Source organism: Daphnia carinata, chromosome 2, assembly GCF_022539665.2.
Source record: "Daphnia carinata strain CSIRO-1 chromosome 2, CSIRO_AGI_Dcar_HiC_V3, whole genome shotgun sequence".
NCBI lineage: Eukaryota > Metazoa > Arthropoda > Branchiopoda > Diplostraca > Daphniidae > Daphnia > Daphnia carinata.
In genome coordinates, this window is record NC_081332.1 from 3,894,773 (window position 1) to 3,917,978 (window position 23,206).

General features: G+C 42.6%; 4 protein-coding genes across 6 annotated transcripts in view; all 4 read left to right on the forward strand.

Annotated features, from left to right (window-relative positions):
- Positions 1–23,206, forward strand: part of LOC130686725 (probable serine/threonine-protein kinase dyrk2) — a 49,562-nt gene that overhangs the window by 24,275 nt on the left and 2,081 nt on the right. The window contains exons 2-7 of one of the 2 annotated variants that reach the window (XM_059494159.1): positions 18,787–20,566; positions 21,586–21,664; positions 22,209–22,281; positions 22,560–22,673; positions 22,806–22,896; positions 22,974–23,144. In XM_059494159.1, coding sequence (XP_059350142.1) covers positions 18,881–20,566; positions 21,586–21,664; positions 22,209–22,281; positions 22,560–22,673; positions 22,806–22,896; positions 22,974–23,144 — 2,214 coding nt within the window. In that variant the 5' untranslated portion in view covers positions 18,787–18,880. Of the gene's footprint in view, positions 1–18,349; positions 20,567–21,585; positions 21,665–22,208; positions 22,282–22,559; positions 22,674–22,805; positions 22,897–22,973; positions 23,145–23,206 lie in introns of those variants that run through there. The other variant, XM_057509867.2, reaches the window with a different exon arrangement.
- On the forward strand, positions 1,000–7,433 carry LOC130686773 (uncharacterized). Its single transcript, XM_059494169.1, has 15 exons — positions 1,000–1,199; positions 1,269–1,350; positions 1,533–1,722; positions 1,793–2,146; positions 2,233–2,303; positions 2,375–2,866; positions 2,944–3,057; positions 4,234–4,386; positions 4,453–4,709; positions 4,775–4,921; positions 4,985–5,479; positions 5,546–6,007; positions 6,093–6,473; positions 6,540–6,780; positions 6,870–7,433. The coding sequence occupies exons 1-15, from the start codon at positions 1,139–1,141 to the stop codon at positions 7,378–7,380; spliced, it is 4,011 nt and encodes a 1,336-aa protein (XP_059350152.1). The 5' UTR covers positions 1,000–1,138; the 3' UTR covers positions 7,381–7,433.
- Positions 8,796–23,206, forward strand: part of LOC130686735 (TAF5-like RNA polymerase II p300/CBP-associated factor-associated factor 65 kDa subunit 5L) — a 41,658-nt gene continuing 27,247 nt past the window's right edge. For both annotated transcript variants that reach the window (XM_059494166.1, XM_057509889.2), the window contains exon 1: positions 8,796–8,800. The gene's annotated coding sequence lies outside the window, so the exon portion shown is untranslated. The remainder of the gene's footprint in view (positions 8,801–23,206) is intronic.
- Positions 11,697–23,206, forward strand: part of LOC130686759 (uncharacterized) — a 44,651-nt gene continuing 33,141 nt past the window's right edge. The window contains exon 1 of the mRNA XM_057509919.2: positions 11,697–11,704. The gene's annotated coding sequence lies outside the window, so the exon portion shown is untranslated. The remainder of the gene's footprint in view (positions 11,705–23,206) is intronic.

Below are 23,206 nucleotides of genomic sequence, written 5' to 3' on the forward strand. Positions count from 1 at the left end.
GGGTTTTTCTAGTTATTTCGAATCTTAATGGACGCATCGAAAATAAGAAGCAACGGGCGTGTTACGCAGATAAATGAAATGGTCGGTCCGATAAATTATTCTCGTTATTTTGCTGATTGAGACTAGGGTGATGTAGCTTATGTATCTCTACGACGTGTATTGAATTACCATTTTTTTTTTTTTTTTTTTTTTTGGAGGAAAGAAAAGGATCTGCAATGAAAGGGCAACAGAGAAATAAGAAAAAAAAAAAAGAAATGGGTTATCACGCGCGGAAGCAACCGACTTTGACATTCTGGTAATGTGGCCATTACCAAAGAGATAAATGAAGATGAGCTCGGGCTTCCTTTCGGAGAGGATATGTACGTGCGTATACTACTACCACTACCATGTGATACACAGCCAAGAGATGGATAATATTCTCGTTCGATTTCGGCGCAGCTGATATTGCGATACAGTCGTATATAACGCCATTTACGTGGCTTTCTTTAGTAGGTCAGTTAGCTTCGACTAGCACTTTGGCCGAACGGGACAGCCTTCGTGACTTTGCCGGCCATGGATTTCGGGGAAAAATAGCCGCTTTTGCGCTTCGTCCGAAGATCGTACGGAATTTTAAACTAAACAAGAAGTTTCAGTCTATGGCCACCAGATGTCTTTTAAGGAATGGATTATTCGCAGTGCTAACTATAAAACCCAACATACGAGTTTTAAAATCTTGGCTAACACTTCTTTTTTATTTTATTTCAATGTTCCACAGTTGCATAGAATATGTACGTTTTAAATCAGGTTTGCGTGCCAACTACGATCAAGTACCCTTGAAGTAAACAGAGGTACGAAACTGTTGGCAGAAGGAGTTAAGATGGCTGCCAACTGGTGGCTGCAAAGTAAAGCTCTTCTTGGGACGGGAAATTCGCTGTATCTTGAAATTAGTTCTTGATTCGGCTACTACGGCGCTAAAGGCTATAAACTAAATAAAGTTTCCTTCCTGCTGATCTGTATTTGTTTCTGCCAGTCACATGACAGAAGGTCGGGAAATCAGCCGTCTTCAGATCCCGTGATCTGACACAACTGACGGTTTCAGTTCTTTGCAGCTTTGTCGATTTGACGACAATTTGACTGTAAAAGTTAAGCAAAAAGCACCATGCCTGATAGCAAAATTGATTCCATGTTGATGAAATTGCCTGATGAGACAGGCAAAGGAGGTATGTTCAACTTCTTGTTTTACCATTAAACAGTTTAACAACAACAATGGCTTTTATGTTTAATTGAAGATGTTATGGCTGCCACTAGTGTTTTGCAGCAAAGGGCCAATGAGATCAGGAATAATTCCATCAATTGGCAGTCGTACCTCCAGTAAGTTGCTGATGAATTTTGACATGTTCCTTGCGTGGTGCTGTAAGAGCTTGATAAGTAGTACCCGATTTTTGCCAGTATTATGATAGTAATCACATTTTACAGTAAACAAAGTCAACATTAGTCAGTTTTGATGCATCAGTTTTTGAAAACTGCTAAATAGGTCTCTTATTTAATTTCAGGTCTCAGATGATTGGTGATGATGACTACCGCTTCATCACTGAATTCCTGTCATCTGATGGAAGCAAGAGAGACTCGTTGCTTCAGAACCAGAGAACACAATGTGCCAAGACCTTCCTGAGTCTCCTAGAGCACATTTCTAAAGATCAGACTGTTCAGTACATCCTTACAATTATGGATGACATGCTTCAGGTAAGATTAATATCCACCATGTTCTTTGCAGTCCATCTCTGAACTTGCACCTTTGGCCCTTTAAATACAGGAAGACATGAACAGGGTTGAGATTATCCGAGAATACGCCAAGAAGAAGCGTGAAAACGTTTGGTCTCCCTTTCTGAATCTGTTGAATCGCCCTGATACCTTTATTCAAAACATGACCTCCCGAATCATAGCTAAACTTGCTTGTTGGTCACGCGATCCAATGGAGGGCTCTGATTTAACCTTCTATTTGACTTGGTTGAAGGATCAACTTCAAACTCCGGGTAACGAGTATGTTCAAACCACAGCCCGCTGTCTTCAGATGATGCTTCGGGATGAAAAGTACCGCCTAGTATTTGCTGGTATGGAAGGTGTTTCCGTTCTGGCAAATATCTTGTCTGGACGTATCAACTTTCAGGTGAAACTCTTACACATTTATCTGTTTTGCTCTAGACACACTGTTTCCCTTTAATGAACAATCTGTTTTCCTTTCTCCGTGAACAGATTCAATACCAGCTATCTTTTTGCTTGTGGGTGATGACATTCAGCCCGCAACTAGTGGAACAAATGAACAAGTATGTGGTTGAAAAGGTCTAAGTGCCCGAAGAACGTAAGTTTTGAACGCGTTGTATTCTTCTATCTTTAGACACAAAATCATTCCCATTCTCGGCGACATCCTAAATGATAGTGTCAAAGATAAGGTCACTCGTATTATCCTAGCCGTCTTCCGCAATATGATCGAGAAACCCGAAGACGCCTCAATGGTCAAAGAGAACTGTGTAGCCATGGTCCAGGCTAAGGTGCTGAAGCAGCTGTCTATCTTGCAACAGCACAAATTCGACGATGAAGACATCATGGCCGACATTGAGTTCCTCACTGAGAAACTTCTCGCCTCTATCCAAGATTTGAGCTCCTTTGACGAATACTCGACCGAAGTCAAATCTGGTCGGCTTGAATGGAGCCCCGTGCACAAATCGGAGCGTTTCTGGCGTGAAAACGCTCCACGTCTCATTGAGAAGAACTACGAGCTGTTGAAAATGCTGGTTCACCTCCTTGAGACCAGCCGTGACACCCTGGTGCTCGCCGTTGCCTCCTACGACATTGGCGAGTTTGTCCGACACTATCCCAGAGGAAAGAGGTGATTTAAATTTAATAATTAATATCCATATATTTTTGCGTCCCCATAACGTTAGTTTCGTACTCTACAACCTCCAGCATCATAGAACAGCTTGGTGGCAAGCAGATGGTTATGCAATTGCTGGCCCATGAAGACCCAAATGTTCGCTACGAGGCTCTCCTAGCCGTTCAGAAGCTAATGGTTCACAATTGGTTCGTAAAAACTGATAAAGCTGTTAATTTAAAAGCAATTGAAAAGCCTTTTTAACGTTCGCATTATTATTCTACGCAGGGAATATTTGGGCAAACAATTGAAGAAGGATCCCACGTCTGAAAGTTCATCCACGGGCGTGAAAACTAAAGGATAAAAGTTGTAATAAAACTTGGTGACATTGGCATGTCGTTCCCAAATTGTTGATTTATCACCTTGGTCATTCCTCTTTAACTTGTGTTAATTTTGTCGATTACGTAGCGATTGGTGTTATTTAGGTATTGCCATTTAAAATATAGAAAAAATTGTTCCGTGATAAATCATCCAATGCCCAACACCGACTCATAGCATTCTAGCCGTAGCTTCAAAAACGTGCAGCTTCCAATTCGTGGAATGAATTTGTGATAGAAAGACGCAGTAGTTAAATAGACCGCGCTGTACCTATCGATTCACTGCGCATTGTGAATTTGTTTGCCTGTTGCGTTCATACGTCCTAAATTCAAAGAACAGGGTACGGTCGCCACCTATTTAAAATGCAGGGGCCAGGTATTTTTGTTTTTGTACTGCGGCAATGTAAACCATATCGGAACAAGCTTGGCGAGGGACAATACAGTAAGGACACCGTGCGGCACACGGACGAACTGGAGACTGGACCCGTGGGAGTTCATTTCGGTTTTATGTAAGCAAAAATGCAACCAAAAATCGGGAAATTTTTCGAGTTTCATCATTACTTTATCTCAAGAGCATTTTCTAATAAAAAAGAAACTGGAAAATTTTTACAAAATCTATATTGGAAGTCTTCTAATTCTCTAGTTACACAAGTCACAATACCACATGACGTGGTGGCGCTACCGATATCACCTGTGAAAAGGCAGGTACTTGTTTGTGCGGAGATTTGAAGGTGTGTATAGAGACTAGACCTTGTTTAGTAGAGGAGTACAATGTTACTATGTTGCAGTGTTGACGCTTTACTTGCTACAACAAAATAGTAGTTTGACAGGAAACTCCTCCCTTCATGTTACGGATACACTGTCACTGTGCGAATTCTTTATTGTTCCATTTGTTTAGTTAAGCAATTAAACAACAGGGACGTGATTCCTTCGTGAATACGACACTTGCTTTAGCAGTGGAATGGACGGAGGATGTTTACCGTCAGGGTAATGTGACTCATCGTTCAGGGTCGATTGCTTGGCAAAAATGCAAGAGGACGAATCCAGTCAGGAAAATTTGGAAGCTGGGTTAATGTTCCAAAGTATTTTAGGATTAATTTTTGGATCAACAGTTATCATTCTGGCTCTGCTGCTGTGTGCGTGCTTCAAAAAAACAAGGGGGTGAGTGCCTTCTTAAATTCATGCTGAAGTTAGTCAACTGTTGCATGACCGATGATCTAATTGTAGGAATGCTGATCCAGAAGAACATAAGAATGGAAATATCTTTGGGTCATCAAGACATTCAGCCACTCTTGATACTGAGTTTGACGAAGAAGGCCTTAAAGGAGCTAGAGCGACAAGTCACAGAAGGTTACCTGATCTACCAGATCCTCTACTCAATGGATCAGAAAACCCTGTTGCTCGTCACAGCAGTGTAAGAAGTAGTCAAGACACCTCTTCGGAACTGTATGCTCAGGTTGAAATTGGAGCAATTGCAAACTCATGTATGTCAGCTAAAATATCAGTAACCATAACAGATTTATAAGACCTGTTTTCTTCCCTAATATAGTCCCAGTGAATACTAATTTAAATGAAGATTTGGAAGCTTTGAGACTTTCTACGACGACTTTTATCACTCAGACGGAAGAAGTACCGGAAAATCACCCGTATGACAAAGTTAAATCTAATCACGGGTACTCCAAAATTAAAAAGAAAGGTATTAGAAACAGCTTTGGGTAGATGGCGTGGCCTTATTGAGTTTATGTTTTTCGTTGAGTAGCTGAAAATCCTTACGCTAAGGTAAAGCGTAGCGATACTATGGAGAGTGAACCTGCCGAGGCTGATGAGAACGAGACGGATACAGACAACTACGATGTTGTTTACACAATGCATTCTGTTGATGAAACGAGAAAAACCGAGTCTTCTCCTAATGGAACAGCTATAATTGGAGCCAACAACGACAGTGCGCCTCCCCCCTTACCTCTTCCTCTTCGAGGCTCTCATAGTAGTTTGGCTAGCGGTGGTGAATCAAGCAGCCATGGCCCTCGACCACCCCCTCGAGGCAGACGTGGTCACAGCATCATTTTGAGCCATACGTCCTCGAATGGAAACACTCACAGACCCAATAGTCTGATCTCAAGTGATCAGGATGTAGCTGAACCTGATTCTATCGATGGCGCCGCAGTTGTTCAAGACGACGTCCTTCCCGAAGTACGCGGAACCGGCGTGGCGCAAGTTCATTTCAGTGGCGATTCTCAAACGTCTCAGGATTCTAGTAAGCTAGAATTGCATCTTTTATCATGATTTTATTAGCATGCATAAAAATTATGATTTTACGTAGAGGGTTATTCAAGTATAAGCGTCCGCGAGCCATTGGCCAACTTAAAGGCGTCGAATCCTGGAGTTCAGGTGGGTAGGCAGAGGACTGGATCTTCCTCACAACAGCATCGCCATACAGATTCTTTGGATCCTCATTATGCCACCGTTTCGGATGCCGAAGATTCGGATGAGATGTATGCCGCCATCGCTGAGTTACAGCCAATATATGACGGAGGCGCTGGCTCTGATACCTACGCCAAAATCAACGAGCGTTCAGAAGCTGTTTCCGCTGCATCAAATAGCGGAACTGTTGCGCCTGTCGTATCTACTGCCACTGCTGTTTTAACTCTTCCAAGCCCCGCCAGCCCTACAGTCCAGTACTTTCCATCTGAAACGGAGCGAATCAGTCCGTCACCGGTCCCTCCCACGCCTCCCAGCGTTGTGTCTCTCAAACAGTTATCAACTGGGTCGAGTAGATTACACGGTAAGATTTAGACATACTGACATTGTAAGAAACAAAAACAAAAAAATAGTTAATGACTTTTAAATGTTTCTTTCTTTCCAAATAGCGTCTACATTGAGCATTGCCAGTCAAACATCCATCATGGGATCTCCAAAACCGGAAAAGCGACAAGCGAATTCGCCCTTACCACCTCCACCAGTCCCGTTAGATTTGAGCGATAACCTCGATCGGTCTAGAAAATCTATGAATGTTGAAGAGATGTACGCCAAAGTTATGAAAAAGAAGGGTTTCTCCGTTCACCCGTGGACGGTAGGAGTCGGAGAAACGGGAGCTGGCAAAATGCAAGCCCATCGGGGGTCCGTCGACCTTGGATTCTTAGTTTCCAGAGAAGGAGAATCGCTTTCGCATAACCCAAGCCGCCGAAATTCCGCAGACTCAACACCTCAGTCGTTGAGCATGGATGTTAATGACAATGGACATCAAGGTTGTATTTAAGAGCAGTTTGAGCACATGTTCAGGCCGCTAATAAAATTGAATTGCTCTGGTTGCTTAGTTGGTGAGGCTCCTGTTCAAGAAATCGTTGCACCCGTTGTTGAGGAAGACGACGACGACGAAGATGATTTTCGGTACGAAATGCTTCCCGCACCGAGGACGAAGCGAGTCTCTGAAACGGACCCGGGTTACGAAAAGATACAACTCAAAAGTGGCGATTCATTTAACGACCCTCGCTATGAGCGGATTCATTTAAGAAACGATGGAGAAACAGAACCAAACTACGAAGTTGTTGGATTCCGGTAATTATCTTAATGATGCGCCACACGTCGTGCAGCGAACGCCTTATTTATTTGTCATTGTTTTCAATTTTCTTTTTCTTCAACAATAGTAGGATGAGGTTAAGCGAGTCTAGTGAACCCGGTTATGAAATTGTCGAATTGCACCAGAACCCAAGTCCAGGATTCAGCCGACAAGATCCAAATTATGAAAGTTTGCATTATTCCGTCCACCACGTCATTTCCGATCCACCATACGCCAGTATTGCAATCCGAGATGACGATTTGAAGGAAGGAGAACTGGAAGTTATGACGGAAGAGGTCACGGCTGAGCTAGTCGTCAATAATAACACGGTCGGTATTCCCGTTTATGCTCAGGTGATCAAATCGAAGAAAGTGATGGCGCAAACCAACGTCGTCTCGGTTATGGAATCTCCCTTAACATCGCCAGATGAGGTGAATCCATCACCACCAATAAGCATTGAAAATCAAGATTATTCCGTTAGCAGTAGTAGCAAGAATACGACAATCATTCGAATCAGTACTGACAGCCGGCCTCCTATTCGTTACTTTACCGAAGAGGATAGTTTCGGAGTCGAGTTCGGCGAGCCCGAACAAGTATAGCCTCAATTAACTTTATGTATTTTTATGAACAGATGAGACGGAAACAAACGTAACAAGTCGAAGAATTAATTATGAACAAATGTGATTGGGCCTTATATGTTTGTTTAAGATTACTTTGATACCTAGTGTACAGATTTGGCACAATCGCAGTGCCATTGTTACATTCGCAATTTATCAAAATTTCGATGCATCGCTCTTATTTTTTATTTTTATCTATTCCAAAACGAAAACAATACTTTTCCTTTTTATTCAGGTAACTATATATTTTCTACGTGAAATCGGTTGACCATGTATTTTTTGAGAGTAAAAAAATCCGGTTCTTTATCAATACACTTTTCAAATGTTTTTGTTACTCCAAAAATTTCTGTTGGAAAGTTTTGGCTCCTCATTTTTCTTTTGTTGATTGTATGGATGGTTACATCATCAGGCCAGTGAAAGTATGGTGAAAGAAAGTATAAAGTATAGCATTCGAACCTCAAAGCTCGAGCGACCATGTCAAATACGTTTCATCTAAATGATTTAACATCCTTGTCATCGACAAATCTGATGAAATGACAAGAAAAAGTTATTATCTTGGGTGTACTGGTATTCATAACCGAGGATGCCAAACTGTTTTTTCTTTTGCTATAAAAAAAAAAATGACTGGAACAAATGCTCTAAACCATGAAGATAACAAACGAGCTCGTGTGCAAGAGTCTTCATACTTATTCAAATCGCGATCGTTAACCAGGAGCCCACAGTAAAACCATTTTGCTTAGTTTATTTAACGGGTATTAAAAAATGCCAATTAAGAAGGAAAAGTTGTTCAGGTTGTAGTTTGAACCAGACTATTTCGAGATGATTAACGTTACCAATGTAACTTGCAACCACTGGCTTATGACGTATGTTCGGCATTAACGACTTCCGACTGGATTGGCGCCAAACTAGTTTGCTCTGGGTGGAACCCATTGTCTAAGAGTTGAGATTGTGAAGTCATTTGAGTGTCATGATGATACCATTGAATGTTTATGTGCTGCATGAACCGAGCCTTATTTGGACTTGTTTTTAATTTATTTTTATCGTAGTTTAAGAGAAACTCTTTTACTTGGTGCAAACATTTTACAACAAAGAAAAAACTGCGTCATTATGTCACTAAAGCATTCCACTACATTATTTGGTAACTGACAGGGGTGTCTGACTGTAAAAAAAGTGCAACACATCAAGACAGCAGCATGCCCAGTTTTGCTGTACCCTTTTCTGGTATTTTATAGGCATTTGTTTCTATTGTCTCAAACCCTTTGTTTTCTCAGCAATGCAATTTCACTCCTGATTTGAGTTGCATATTGTGAGATCATCGCAACATCGTATCACTTCCGATTTATATCGCAGTAAAAGAAAAAAAAAGCATTAATCTGAACGTGACGACTAGTTTGTAGTGTCTGTGAAACCGACATTTCCCCTCATTCCTCGCTGTTCAAAAGGAAACGAATTAGGCAAAGAATACTTAATGACACTTGGCAACACCACACACATTGGACAGTGGATGAAAGCGTCAAACTCTAGAAAATGCCTGTTTTCATTGCGATGCCGTAGATGAATTATTTCTAGAAACGCAAGGAAATCAGTCACTGTGGACTTTCTCTGGAATACATTAAATCTCATTCGTTCGGTCAATGTGAGTTTTCGTTTGCATCTTTACTGATCCGTGATTGGCATGCCGTAAGCAGACGCCATATTTAAGCTTGTAAAATAAGTTGTAGTCTAATTCTTGGAGAAATCACATTCTGACATCTTGATTTTGAGAAAAAAATCTTGACATTGATTTGTTCCAACCAAACCTATATTTCAGATGCCGCGTTCTAGGTATTGCAAATCCAGATCCAGAAGCAGATCCAGATCACCCAGATCCAGGTCACGATCATGGGACAGAGGTAGAGATCGTGACAGGAAAGAAAGACAAGAAAGGAGCCAGAGGAGGAAGAGCTCTTACAGGTATGTTTAAATGCCATATCCTTTCTATCTTTTCTTTTTAATGCAACATGTTAGTTCCTGTGAGAGTAGCAGTGTAATGCTGCAATGGTTTTCGTGTGACTCTGATGTCATAGACACCACTTCTGTGTCATGCCTATTGCCATACTCATCGTGAAGGTTACCGTACCTACAAAGGTTACTCCTTAATGGTTTTCTCATTGTGTACGCTTCAGGCTTGTTTTACTATCTCCTCACTTGTACCTTGTCAGCTGGTGAGTCATATTTCATTCTGTGCTTACTGAAGAAACACAGTGGCATAACATACTCATTAGGGATTGTTACCAGCATCTTCTTTTTACATAGGCGAAGCAAACATGTTTGGTGCTACCAACACTGGGCTGGTATTTCAGTTACTTTCATTCATCAAAAGCATTGTAATTACAGAAGATAATGGCTTCAGATTTTTGCAAACTTTGAAACGCATTTTACAGATACGCGGAAATGATCGAAAAGCGTTAGCTTTTTCTTTTTTTACGATTTCGGCGGTCGTCTTCTTGAACGTTATAAGATGGCGTTGCGTGTTGAATAGTGATATTCCATCAGCGAAGGATACTAGGTACGCAAAACTAGCCGCACGAATCGGTCTTCTTACTGTTCACGAAATGGACATTGATTTTTTTATTTTTTACCATTTTGTAGCAGTCGCAATGCTACGTACGTCTATCGATTCTTATTATTAGAGCCCTTGAGAATGCTAACGAGAGAGACAAGATGCGAATCGATAAGTAAACAGCAGTAACAGCAAAACACGACATGTAATAGAGCCGTTTCAAAAATAGCCATTTCCTCCTTGTGCCAGTTTCATTGAAAATGGGGTGGGCGTCCATTTAGCCGAAAGAAAAAAAAATTCGCATGCCTTATTCGTTATTCCGCATGATTTTCAAGGTAGCGCCCTCCACCTTCCTTTTGACTGGTTTGGTCATGAAAACTTAGAGAAACTATGGACAACACGTAGCACGAGAGAAAGTCAAACGGGGGGTGGGTTCACATCGGTTGAAAAGCGTGAGAGATCCTTTTGGTGGTGTGTGTACAGTCATAACGTGCGAGCAGCTGGCATTGACCTACTTAAAACGTAAGAGCACTAAAGCAAGTAAACGAGCAAGTGCGAAGGAGCCCAGTGTTGACCGTGATTAATATTAGCAGATAACTGCGAGAGAAATAAAGGCGACGTGACATGTAAAGGCAACCTGAACGAAGGGATGTGGAGGGTTGGGGTAAAAAGAAAAGCGTGTGTTTCGTCACACACACACGCAGAGGACACCTCCCGGATCAGACCGCCTTCTTTTTTTGCATCTTATCGGCTAATCCTTTGACACCTCACCGTGTCTTTTGTGTCCAACATTCGATTTCGCCGTACTTGACCCGTTTCGTAGATGACAGCGCCACCTTTTATGGGAAATGATTTAACATATTGTTTCGTAAACATCTTGCGTCGTAAAAGAAGTTTTTGTCGTTTGAGCACAATAGATGCGGCCCCTTCTCCGCCAAACAATGAAAGATTCACTTGATTCGTGACTTTAGGACGCATCGTCTATGTGTCCCCTAGGCATTTTCTATCAATACGAAATGATGTCGCGGTCGCATCAATAATAATGGTGAATCGCTGCAGCAGCCTCCTCCTCATCGTCCGGCGGGGATACCGCAGTCGCACATAAATTAAAGCGATAGATGTATGTGTTACGGTGTTTTGCGGGGCCCGTAATGGTCTCCCCTCTTGTGTTAGCGATTCTATCCAATTGTCGGTCTCGTTGTTGTGATATATTTCCCGTTCCGAGTTTACTGGAGCTAGACAACGGGGTCGACACGCAACAAGACGTGCCTACTACCCGCCCCATCGTATCATTTAGACTCTTGTACAAACATACGCCAGACATATTTCACCTACATTTTCCGTATTCACGTTTCTTTCTTTTTTGTGTCATACCTCTTAGCTGGCGAACCGCATCCCGTAACATGCACCGTATCGTTTCTTTTGTTACGTTCCATAAAAAAGAAAAAAGAATTTCTTTAAGTTTAAAAGCACCCTAAAGCTCAACTTGGATCGTCCGTTTAATTTTGTTTGTTGTTGACTGTTGCCTGGATGCGGTTCTTCCGAATAAAAAAATAAGAGAAAATAAATAAAAACCCTGGTGAGGCCAAGGGCATCATAAGAAAATAGGGGATGTGTCATAATGCCTTGCCCGAGTATCCATCAACATCCATCACGGCATCCGTGAGCGAGTAGGTCTAGTTAACACTGGACAGTCGGGACCCTTTTCGGAAGATGGAGGCAATAGTTTCCAATTACCGAAAGGTTGAATAAAAAAAAAAGGGAGTTGTCTTTTTGCGCCAGGTGCGCGCGGTCAGCAAGCTTATTTTTGTTGATGTGATCGATTCGTCACGAGCCAAAAGTAGTTTTCATACCATCACGAATGAGGAAGCCCTGAACATTTTTGTTTCATTTTGTCGGCGATATCCTTGAGACAGAGGCAGTACTCCGAGTAGAAAATCAAGTGTGGTAGTAGTAGCGGCAGCAGCAAAATAGCCGTTTTGGCACATTTCCCGTTTCGCTTTATGGGGTCTTACGTGTTCGTTTCAATAGGCGGGGGGTCCCAATTATAAATAAAATAGACGGGATCTCTGACTCATTTTATTTTTATTTTTTTTTGCCAAAATTCAAAAAGAAAATGAGTTGCAGATGAATAATCCGATGATTAACCCTGACCGTCTTTTTTCTTCCGTTTTTCTTTTTTTTTTTTCGGCCGATCTTCACTGCCTTGTACTTTTTCTTCCGGTGTCAGACGATTGATTATTTTTTTTTTTTAAACGGGGGGCCCCCTGAGCGAAAGGTGAGAAGCCCCTGACAGAGTCATAAAAAAACGCCATCAATTTTTTTTTCTTGTTGTGTGATGATCCTTTAATTTATTCGCAACCATCAAACAATCCGTCGATATTTACAACATTCCATACGGTTTTTTACACGATAACAACGATGCAATCTTATCTTTTCCTCATCTCTTTTCGACACGGACGCTCTTGAGCCGCATGTTTTATTTACCACTTTGTAGGAAAAGGAATGTTTTGGTTTTTATTTGATTTTATTTAAATTTTAAGTCCCTACCCCCTCCCCTAGACTATGACCAAACACGGTGTTGGGAGAAGAAAGAGAGACCCTCTGTGGAAGATGTTCTCCTTCATCCTCCATGGTTTTTAATGTTTTTACCCTTGAGGCAGAATTTACAATACCACCTCTAGAGAAGCACAAGTTTGTGTTGTAGTCGATGCAAATATGACGTACGATCATTTATTATTCTTCTACAATTTGTTTAATGTTATTGTCAAGTTCAAGGCACACGTAAATCGCAAAAAAAAACAAAAATTCTTATTTATTTTGAATCGTCTAATACTTTTTCGGGATTCAGAAACAGCACGCCGACAATATTTTCGTTGTCATTTGTTTTGAAAAAAAAAAAAAGAAATGGTTGCTAATGCAAATAGGGATTCCCTCCTAAACCTGTTCCCTCGCGGCAAGATTTGAATCTCTTTCGACTTGAACTTGCACATCTGGAAAACGTTGGCGGACACTTTCACTCCCGTAAAGATTCAAACGCACAGGCAAGACACACAACACGCACACATACAAGCGTCCAGGTGTTGTCGAGTCCCGCCTCCTCGAAACAGCCGAAGACCAATAGCCGCTGCCCAAGAAGGAGAGTCCGGGGCCACGCCAGGTGCCTTTGGGGTAGACGGTGGGTTGTAGTGATAGCCGAGTCGCTACGTCGATATCGTTCCATTCGGACGTGTTCACTCCCGAATGAAGAACGAACTCGACGCATTATTTTTTTGCATCCATGTTGACGGACAAAGTACCGCAAAGTTGGCCGAAAAAATATCCGTCAAAACAAAGTGCAACCCGTTACGATTTTTTGTTATTATCGAGTGAACCCATTTCATCCCGCCTGCAAAATCAAATCGCACGATGGTGACTTCATCACTGACTGTACTGACCGTAGCCATGGGGGTACTTAACATGTGAGTCTTTTATTTTAAATCTCGTTTTCTCCAGCCCACGGAATATTAGGCAATTTTTTGTATGTTTGTGTGTCTTCATTTTTTTTTTTTTTTATTTCATTTGAATTGGCTTGGAAAACCAACACATTCTAGCGGCTATTACGAAATGTGTTCTCTCTGCCCGCGTGTTTCCCCCCTCTTCAATCTCCTACTTTTTTTTTTCCGCTTGTTTCGACATGGAAAATAATTTTTTTTTCGGGATGTTGTGGTTTATTTTTTCTTATCCGATTGATATGAAACAGTAGGTTAGGAATGCGATGTTAAAATCGAAAGAGATTCGGAATGTTCGATGTCGTTTCAGTCTTGGTCTGTTTTTGAATGGGAATCACGTGTACTGATTGGCAGGCCGTAGGTTTCGATTGCATGGGATCATGTTTATCGGTCGACCGGGACCAGTACCGCCCGCGGTCTCAACTGTCCGACACCACCGGTCGCTACTTTATCAGGTGACAAAACAAAAAAACAAAAATTGCAGACAAGAAAAGTTGTCTTGTTACAACGTAGCGATGACGGGGCGCCAGTGTGAGGTGCGATAAATGAAAGGGGGGACAATCGATTGACGGGATTTATATTCACTTCTTTTTGATTGGTGTTTTTAAGTTGAAGGCCATCCTCGTTCCAGGACATGTGTTTTGTCAAGCCATGTTTGTGTGCCGTTGGGTGTTGTCTCTATTTTTTTTTTTTTTTTTTTTTTTTTTTTTGAAAAAGAAAAATAACTCGATGCCTTGGTGTCGAGAAGAGACACCCAAAAGAGTTCGCTTTTTGATGTTATTTTGGCTATCCAAAAGAAAAAAAAAAAAATTGTGTTGCTCTTTTGGTTCGTTTATTCTGCATTGGCTCGAAGGTCGAGGAGAGAGGGCCCCCAACTTTATTTTTGTTTGATTGCGATGACGATTGGGATCATCCAAGGGCGCGCGAATATGTTAAATGCTTTCCTTTCATCCAGATTCAATAGAAAACGGGCGAATAATAGAATTTATTGAGGCCCATTTATCGAGAAGAAAATGAAAAGAAATTTTTGTTTAAAAGCGAGTTCTTTTTTTTAAATATTTAATTCACAGCTTTCATTCTTCATCCACTCACCTTGAATCGGAATTAGATTTAACGTTTAAAAAAAAAAACAAGCCGTCTTCTTGCGTAAGAGAGACTGGTTTCTCGTCTGTTTCACTTGTCGGGATGGCTTTTAATCTCGTGAAGAAAAAAAAAAAGAGGTCCCGAAAAAAAAATATATATATTCAGGAGGGGAGTAATTGCGTGAAAAGAGACAACGCCGCCGTAATGTCGCTTTGTAGCTCTCACTTTTTTTTTCTTCTTCTTTAAGGAGAGAATTGTTTATGAAAGGATTTTTTTTTTAAAGACCGTGACACGTCACAAAATCCAAATCTTGTTGAATTTGAATATTGAGAGCAGAAGAATTGACCGAATTTCCCTTCTGCTGTCAGTCGAATTTGTTTTTGAAAAAAAAAAAAAAAAGAATCTGTTGATGTGAACAAGGTTGTTCCCGTTTTCCTATTGGGGGTAGTAACTGGGTGCAGTAAAAGATGGTGGACTTTTTTTTTTTTTTTTTTTTATGTAAGTCACTAATAAATTCATTGAAAAGAGAGAAAGGCATGGCTGACTCGCACGCCCCGTGTCCAGCTTTTGAACACGAGCTCTTTTTAAAGGCATAAAGGTGCTCCTTATACCTTGCGGCTAGTATTCACGATCTACGGTTTTCACTTCTACGGTGCGCCGTAAAATACCCGTCGGTCATTTTTTGTTTTTTATCCTTTCAGCTTTTGCCTTATTTAGCGAGCGTAGAGACGATCGCTCGTTAAATGACTCAACCCAACGTTTTTTCTTTGTTGTTTGTAGAGGAATCTTTTTTTTTTTTTTTTTTTTTTTTTTTTTTTTTTATAAAGAAATATGCGAAAAGAAACGATGTAATGTTGCATCGAACCAACCGTGAATATTCGTCCGGTTTGGTCCGGTCGATTGAAATCCCCCCACGTTTCAATTTCGACAGAAGGCTGACGGGTCATTGATTTTGACTGAAAGGGGACCGCCGGCTCTTAACCAATTCAATTCAGTCGTCATTAAGGAGATAGCCAAACGATTGGCGGTCATAGTTTGGAACAATCTCGTTGCGTCCGGTGTCGAAGAAAAAAACAAACAAACAAGGCTTTTAAGAAGAGAGTTAAAAATAACAAAAAAAAAAAGGGGGGGGGGGGGGGAGAGGGAAATCATAAATATGAAGTAGATGATAATTTTGAAAAAAAAAGAGATTTCAAAATGAACTGGTTTTGCAGCTTTAGTGCAATTTAAATGTTGTGTGGTTGACCGGTGTTATGGTTACATCGATTTTTTCGGGACGGGTGGTGGTTGGACGGGTTTCGTCAAAAATGGACACGCGATACCAGACAATTTTCGTTTGTGTTTTTCGATATCGGCTACATCTATCAGCACTGCCCTTCCATCATAAAAAAAAAACAACAACCTCCTCGTCTACGTGGAAATGTTCGAAAACAACTGATGTCTCTTCATCAAAAAATAACCAAGGCCAATGCTAAATCGGGAATAACGAGCCAATGACACAGCCAACTTCTCACTTGCCAGTTTATTATTTTTTTTTTTTTTTTTTTGGTTTTCTATTTTCAAACGTGATGGATAGCATCTCTCCAATCGTATCACAAAGAATTTCAGAAGAAAAACAACAATCGTTGTGAACCCCTTTTCATTTTGACATTGTTTTTTTTTTGTGATTTGATTGCAGTGGTAGCCGACATCAGAAGCGCCACGATAATCGAGACAGCAGTTTGGGCAGTTCTTTTCGTCGCAAACATTCTACGAGATCGCCGTCGACTGGCGAAGCCGGCGGGACCGGAACGGCCGGCTCGGAAAGGCGAAGGGAACGGAGGCAGCGGAGAGAGCGCAAACCACTGGAACAGCAACCGGTGGCCACGACGGCCGTCCACCGTCGATCTCCCTACAACGCCTCACCCATCCAGGTGGGTTTTCTCTTTTCAAATCTTTTTTTTTTTTTTTTCTTTTTTCTTTGTTTGGCTTTTGTTTTGTTTTTGCTGTCAAACGTTCAATTAGTTAATTGGATTAAAAATAAGAAACGATTCCATCATGCAATCTTCGACTTGTCCGAGAACTGGGTCACCTTTGCCAACACGCACCTAATTGAAACGTGTTTAACTTTCAAAATTAAATGCTTTTTTTTTTTTTTTGTGTCCGTTCGTTCCGCCTACATTGCATTGTAAAAGACATCAGGATGTAATCTGTTGGACAGGGAGAGAGAGAGAGAGAGTCGTGGATCAAGGTTTCCCTTTTTTTAATGTTTCGCGCTCTCTATTTTCGGCTTGTTATTATTATTTTTTTTTTTTATCTTTGTTCACTATTATTGTTTGGCAAAACGTATTGTCTAGTAACGTGTATACATTTCCAATCGTGAGTTTTGGGAGGAGTTTTTCATCTTGTCGGGATCAGGTTCCTTTTCTATGGGCTATTGTGATCAATGGCAGAGTATAGTCTATCTAATCTTTTGGTCCATCTTGGCTAACGTACGGCATCGATGGGTGGACCGGTATTTAAAAAAACAAAACAAAAACAGCTGTGTTCAATGACCAAACAAGGGATTTTGTGGTTTGGACATTTTCTATTTGTTTAAACGTTAGAATCCCGAAAAAAAAACAACAAAAAAAAAAAAACAGTTTCAATTTGAAAAATTGGCCAGTTCTCGGAGAAGGTGTCTGATGATTTGCATATGGATGTCGACGTCGTTTTGATGAAGGGTAAGTTGTACCTCGTGTCATTAACCTACCCCCACAACGCACACACACTATACCAAAGAGATTAGACGCCATTGGCTAATTATACCTCTTGTTTTGGCGGCGCGTGTTTGTACGTGAGTTGAACTTGCGTCACCATCTGCACAAGATGGTGGTCAAACTTTGTTCCAGAACGCGGCAAAAAAAAAAAAAAAAAAAAAAAAAAAAAGAAATGGCATTGATACACTACGGTTACAAAAAAAGATAGCGAGTAGCTTTTTTCCCGAAGGCGACGCTATGTGAGAAAGAAAAAAAAAAAAAAAAAAGCGCCGGGTGAGCATTCTAATCTTAGCACTGGAACACCTTTCAGTCCTGGGATGCGCGCATGAACGTTTGGGTAAGGAAAAAAAAAAAAAAAAGAGGAGGGGAAACGGTTAGCGGGGTGGTTTTAAATTTAGAACTCGTGAAGGGAACGGGAAAAATGAGTAAGAGTTTTTTTGGGTGAAGCTGGAACGGCCCAGAGATTGAGGAGAAGAAGAAGAAAAACAAAAAAAAAAAACAAAAAAAAATTGGGGGGGGGGGAGGGAAAGGGGGAGGGGAAGACTGTATTCCGCTGCGGAGTTTTTTGGGTTTGCGTATAACACATACAAACACATAGAACGTACACCCCTCCGCCCCATCTCCCGCGGATTGCGAGACTCGCTCGTCCGTCCCTGTGGCCAGTAGCGTCCTGCTAACCGTCCCAGACGCACACACACGCACGCAAGAAAGGAACAGTGCTGGACAAGAGAATCTGTTTGTGTCGACTTACTTGAACGCAGACCAATTTTTTTTTGAAAGTGTGTGCGGGCACGTCGGAAGTGCTGGCCGAGTGGTGCGGGGAGGGAGGGGGTCAATAACAAGGCCCACTTTCAAAAGTGTTCTATTCCTCATCCGGCAATAGCCGGAAGGGAGAGAAGGGAATGTTTTGTTTTGGTATCGAAAAATTCAAGCCCATCTGCGACGGGATTCTTTGAATTGTTTTGGCCTGTTGAGTGAAGGAGGGCGTTAGTGGCGGCTTCCCAATGAGGAGAGTGTTCCAGTTTCCGGAGTGAAGGGGTGGGGGGGGGGCACTGAAAGTTTTTAGGGGAATCCAAATTTGAACTTGTATTTTTTGAAGAAAAAAAAAACAAAGAAAACAAAGAAAACATCGAAAAAAAGAAAAAGAACGCACCTGGAAACCCCTTTTGCTACATATCTGAAGGAAACATAACGTCTGGAACATGTCCGCCTCCCGGCGGCGTCACTCTGAACAATTGCCTTTGCAGCGACCACTGCCGGATGAAGTGGAACCTAGCGCCATCCGTCATGGAGCAGAACAGGCGAATCATCGCGTCCATCGTTCGAACGTTCAGCCGCAGCCACTGATGCGGACGCGCAGCTCTGCTCATTTGTTTCTCGGCCAACTGACGGGAACGTGTTCCAGCCTCTTTCGACGCTTGTCTGTTAAAGTGCGTTACTTGTCCCTGTCGCTCATCCCCGGTTCGTCCGGCTCGCGATCCAGTTCGGCCACTGGCGCAATCGGATCGTCTAGGCCGTCCAGCCCCGGCCAAAGAAATCGGCCGCGTTCGGCCGACAGGGTCGTCGAAGACGTCGGAGCCGGCCAAAAAATCCGTCCTCGACGCCACACGACGACCGTCTGCACGACGATGGACGAGTCTACTCCCGTAGCCAATCACGGCCCTGTCAGTTCGGGATTTCTCAACGACTACCGGAGGGCTCGGCGTTCGCCCAGTCCCGGATCGGACAGCGAAGCCACTCCGACGCCCAGCCCTTGTACGTTTTCCATGCCGACGGCCACCGTTGAGGACACGGTGTACACGGCTGGCCAGCAACACCTCAGGGCCGACGATTACCCAACGCTGAAAGGATCGAGCCGTCGTAGGCGGCGCCACCATCACCACAGCAGCAGCGGCAGTAACGGCAATGGTAGCCACAACAACAACAACAACAACAACCAACATAATCGACATCAACGTCATAACCGGAAGAGTCAGACGGAAGCATGTACAGGTCGTGCGAGCCCATTGACGATGGCGGACGACGACGACGACGACGTCGTTGTTGGTCCGCCGAACAGCTGCGCCGCGGCAGCAGACGACAACGACGACCACCAGTTGTTGAACGAGTCGACTGGAACACCTTTGGCACTGGACCAATGTTTTGCGCTGGGCCTAAATTTAACCAGTTTGGCTCCAAAGTCGGCCAAGTCGACGGATACATTTTTGGCCGGCGACCAACCCAACGACGAAGATGAGGAGGAGGACGAGGAGGAGGAGGAGGAAGACGATGGAGAAGAAGACGAAAAGGACGACGTTGCCATTGCAGCCGCATCGTCTGCTTGCCAGTCTGAGCAAGTAGAATGCGAGTTGTTGTCCAGTCACGACAGCACCGCTTTGGCCAATCCCTATTTTGATTGGTTTCTATCGTGCAATTTGCAAGACGACGAAGAGGAGGACAAGTTGGGCGCCAACGCGTCGCTGGCCGAAAGGAGGCCGTCCTCGAAAGTGTCTCACAGACCGGTGACGTCCGTCCGTCAAGAGGAGGACGAAGAGGAAGAAGAGCATTTACATCCGTCGCTCGAAGATTTGCCTTACCCCATTTTGCTGGACGATTGGATTTCGCCGCCTTCGCCACCGGCCGTCCCGTTGGAACACGACCGTCCGCCCGGTGCCAGTTCGATGGATCGCGATCCGTTGACGGCGTTGCGCCACCACTCGAACTGGTTCGAAGATTACGCCTATCCGGCCTATTCGAGCAAGTCGAGTCAGGCGGGCGGCGCTGGGGGCAGTAGCAGCAAATCATCGAATCGATTGTCCGCTAACGCTGGAACGCTGGCCGCCACGTCGGTCGGCAGCAGCCGCATGATGGCCGAAAAGGCCTACCCGTACGTGTCGTCTCCGGCCGCAGCGTCGCGACACAGCAACACGAAATACCATCAAGGCACGACGTCGTCCTATCACCTCGATCCGTACGATGCGCTCTACGACGAAGCGGCCTATCAGGTGCCGGACGCTGGATCGGGAAGCAAACTTGCATCGTCTACTGCTACTGGCAAGCCCTCTACGTCGAATATCATTCCGGTGCCATTATCATCGTCGGCGTCGTCGTCGTCTGGCAATAATAACAGCGAACGCGGAGTCCATCCGGGACCCGAATCCTTTCCTGGCGTGGAGCCCGGCACGCGCCCTACCGGTTGCCATGGATACGGCACAACGTCTACCGCTACTACCACCACCACCAGCGCAACTGGTAGTAGCAAGATACCACTGGCGTCTTCGACGACGGCCGTTGGCCAATCGTCTGCTAATTCATCGAACCTCATTACCCGAACGGTTAGAACGAGACGGTCCCAGCGCGTTGGTCCAGCCCGGCATCTCGCATTTTTTTTTTTTTTTTTTTTTGTTTAAATTGCGCACACCTTATTGCTCTGCAGCCGCATGGATTATTCATCAGTTTTAAAAAATGACATTTTCTTTAAATGTTACTAACTCACCAAAGCGCCATTGCGGAAATCATAGGCATGTTGTTTTATTTAAACCCTTTTAAAATTGGTATGCGCGTCTGCATTGGCGACATGAGCGAAACAGGGGGGTGGGGTGTTGTATCTTCATTTTCTTGTTGATGATGATCATCGAGAAAAAGGGAGAATCGGTTGCTCGATTTCTCAAACTGCGGGCAGCCGAGAATAACACGCCGTCAGATGACAAAAGATGAGGACGAATTTAGAGCATAGTTTGGCCGTTTGCCCGTCCTCGAACCCAACTCTCTGTCCTACTGTCTCACCTTGTCTGCGCGTGTGTGTGTGTGTTGTGTGCGTGCGTAAATGACGTTTCTTTTATTTTTGATCTCAATTGTTTTGTTTTGTTTTCTTTTCTTTTTGTTTTTATATTACTATTAGTGTTATGGTGCAAGTTGTTATTTTTAGTCATTTGCGCATGATCCGCTAGACTTGTGCTTCTTGTATGGTAGTTTTAAAACATTAGCGTATCAAATAAGTTTAAGTAGCTTAAGAAAACGAGCAAAAAAAAAAAAAAATCCTGTAAAAAGGAAAAAAAACAAAACAAAAAAAAACAAATATCGAGGACGAGATCGCCATTGTCTTTGGTCTGTTTCTCCTTCCTCTATGGGTCTCTCTCGTTGCCTCGTCCGTCCATCCATCCGCCCAATCTGTTGAACACACTGGGCTGCGCGCGCCATTCCAATCGGGGTTCCGTTTTGCCGCCGCCTCGCTCTGGCTCTTCCTGTACGCACGTCGATGAAATTGTTGATCGGACGGCGGTTTCCTTGATATCGGTGCTCGATGGGCTGCCCCCGTGGTTCCTGTTGCCGACTCCCGACTGCCATCGAGTAGAGTTCCCGTGCCCCGTCGGTGGAGGACGACGAAGACGGACATCTTCTTTACCGAAATGGCGACATCCTGCAGAATCGATGTTCGTTTGCCATTGCTACACACACACAAACAAAAATCAAAAAACAATTAACACACTACCACAAAAAGACAGACTTTTCAAATGTTTTTTATTTGATTATTTTCAATGTAGAAAAGTAGAAAAAAAAAAAAAAAAAAAAAAAAAAATCAAACCGAGAGGGGAGATAGGAAACAACTGAATTCAAGTTTTGTTTTTAGTTGTTTTTATTTTGATTTTGTCTTTTTTTTTTTTTTTTCTTTTATTTTTGAGTAATTTGTTTTTCAACTAAATAATTGATTGCTGGGGTTTCCCAAATTTCGTGTATAAAAACAGAGAGAGAGAGAGAGAGAGAGAGAAACGATAGAAACTAGAAAAAGTTTGGCATTTGGAAAAAACAAAAAAGTGCTGTTTTTTTTTTTTTTTTTAAGTCTTAAAATTCAAAAGATTTGAAAAGAGTTTTAAAGTTGTTTTTTTTTTGTTACGACACTTGTATTCAATTGCATCTCTAAATTCTAACAAACAAACAAAAAAAAAACACTTTTGTTTTGTTTATGTCACCTTGCAGATCGAGTGCTGGCCACCCTGGGCGAAGGCACCTTTGGTAAAGTTGTCAAAGTCAAAGACGTGACCAAAATCAGGTAGATTCTTCTAAACGTTTTTCATTTCTCTTTTCTTTTTTTTTTCAAATTTGAAATTTTCATATTCGTTTGATTCCCACCAACTCGACTTGGTCAACATCCGTTTTCTTATGTTCGACTTTGTTTCCCCTTGTGTTTTGTTGTTGAAATTTATTACCGACAGTCCACTGTGTTATTAGTTGCTATAACAACTAACGATCTTTTGTTTCTTTTCCTCAAACAAAAAACGAAAACAAACCTCTTTTTTTTCTTCTTTTTAAACCTTGAACTAAATATAGGGATGAGAGCTTCGCCTTAAAGATCATCAAGAACGTGGAGAAATACCGAGAGGCAGCCAAACTGGAGATCAACGTGCTGGAGAAATTGGATCGTAAGGATCCCGAAGGCAAATTGTAAGTGGTTCCCCCTTTTTTTTTTTTTATTATTTAAAGTATCTCTAATGGTTTATCTCGTTTATTTATTTTTACGTCATTGGGTTTTTTTTTTACGTTTTTTTCTTTTTTTTTCTTTTTTTGTGTGTATAGCTTGTGCGTCAAGATGCTGGACTGGTTCGATTATCACGGCCATATGTGCATCGCCTTTGAAATGCTCGGCCTTTCCGTTTTCGATTTTCTGGTCAGTGGCATTCTCTATCGATTTGAACGAAGAAATCTTAATATTTTATTATTCAATGACGTCAAAAAAAAAAACAGAAGGACAACAATTATCAGCCGTACTCGTTGGACCAGGTGCGTCACATTGGCTACCAATTGTCCTACGCCGTGCGATTCCTACACGACAACAAGTTGACTCACACCGACTTGAAGCCCGAAAACATTCTCTTCGTCGACTCGGATTTCGACATCTCCTACAACCCAAAAAAGGTGATTTTGCAATTTCCCCCCCTTTTTTTTGTGTTCTCTTTTTTACGAATGCCATGTGAATA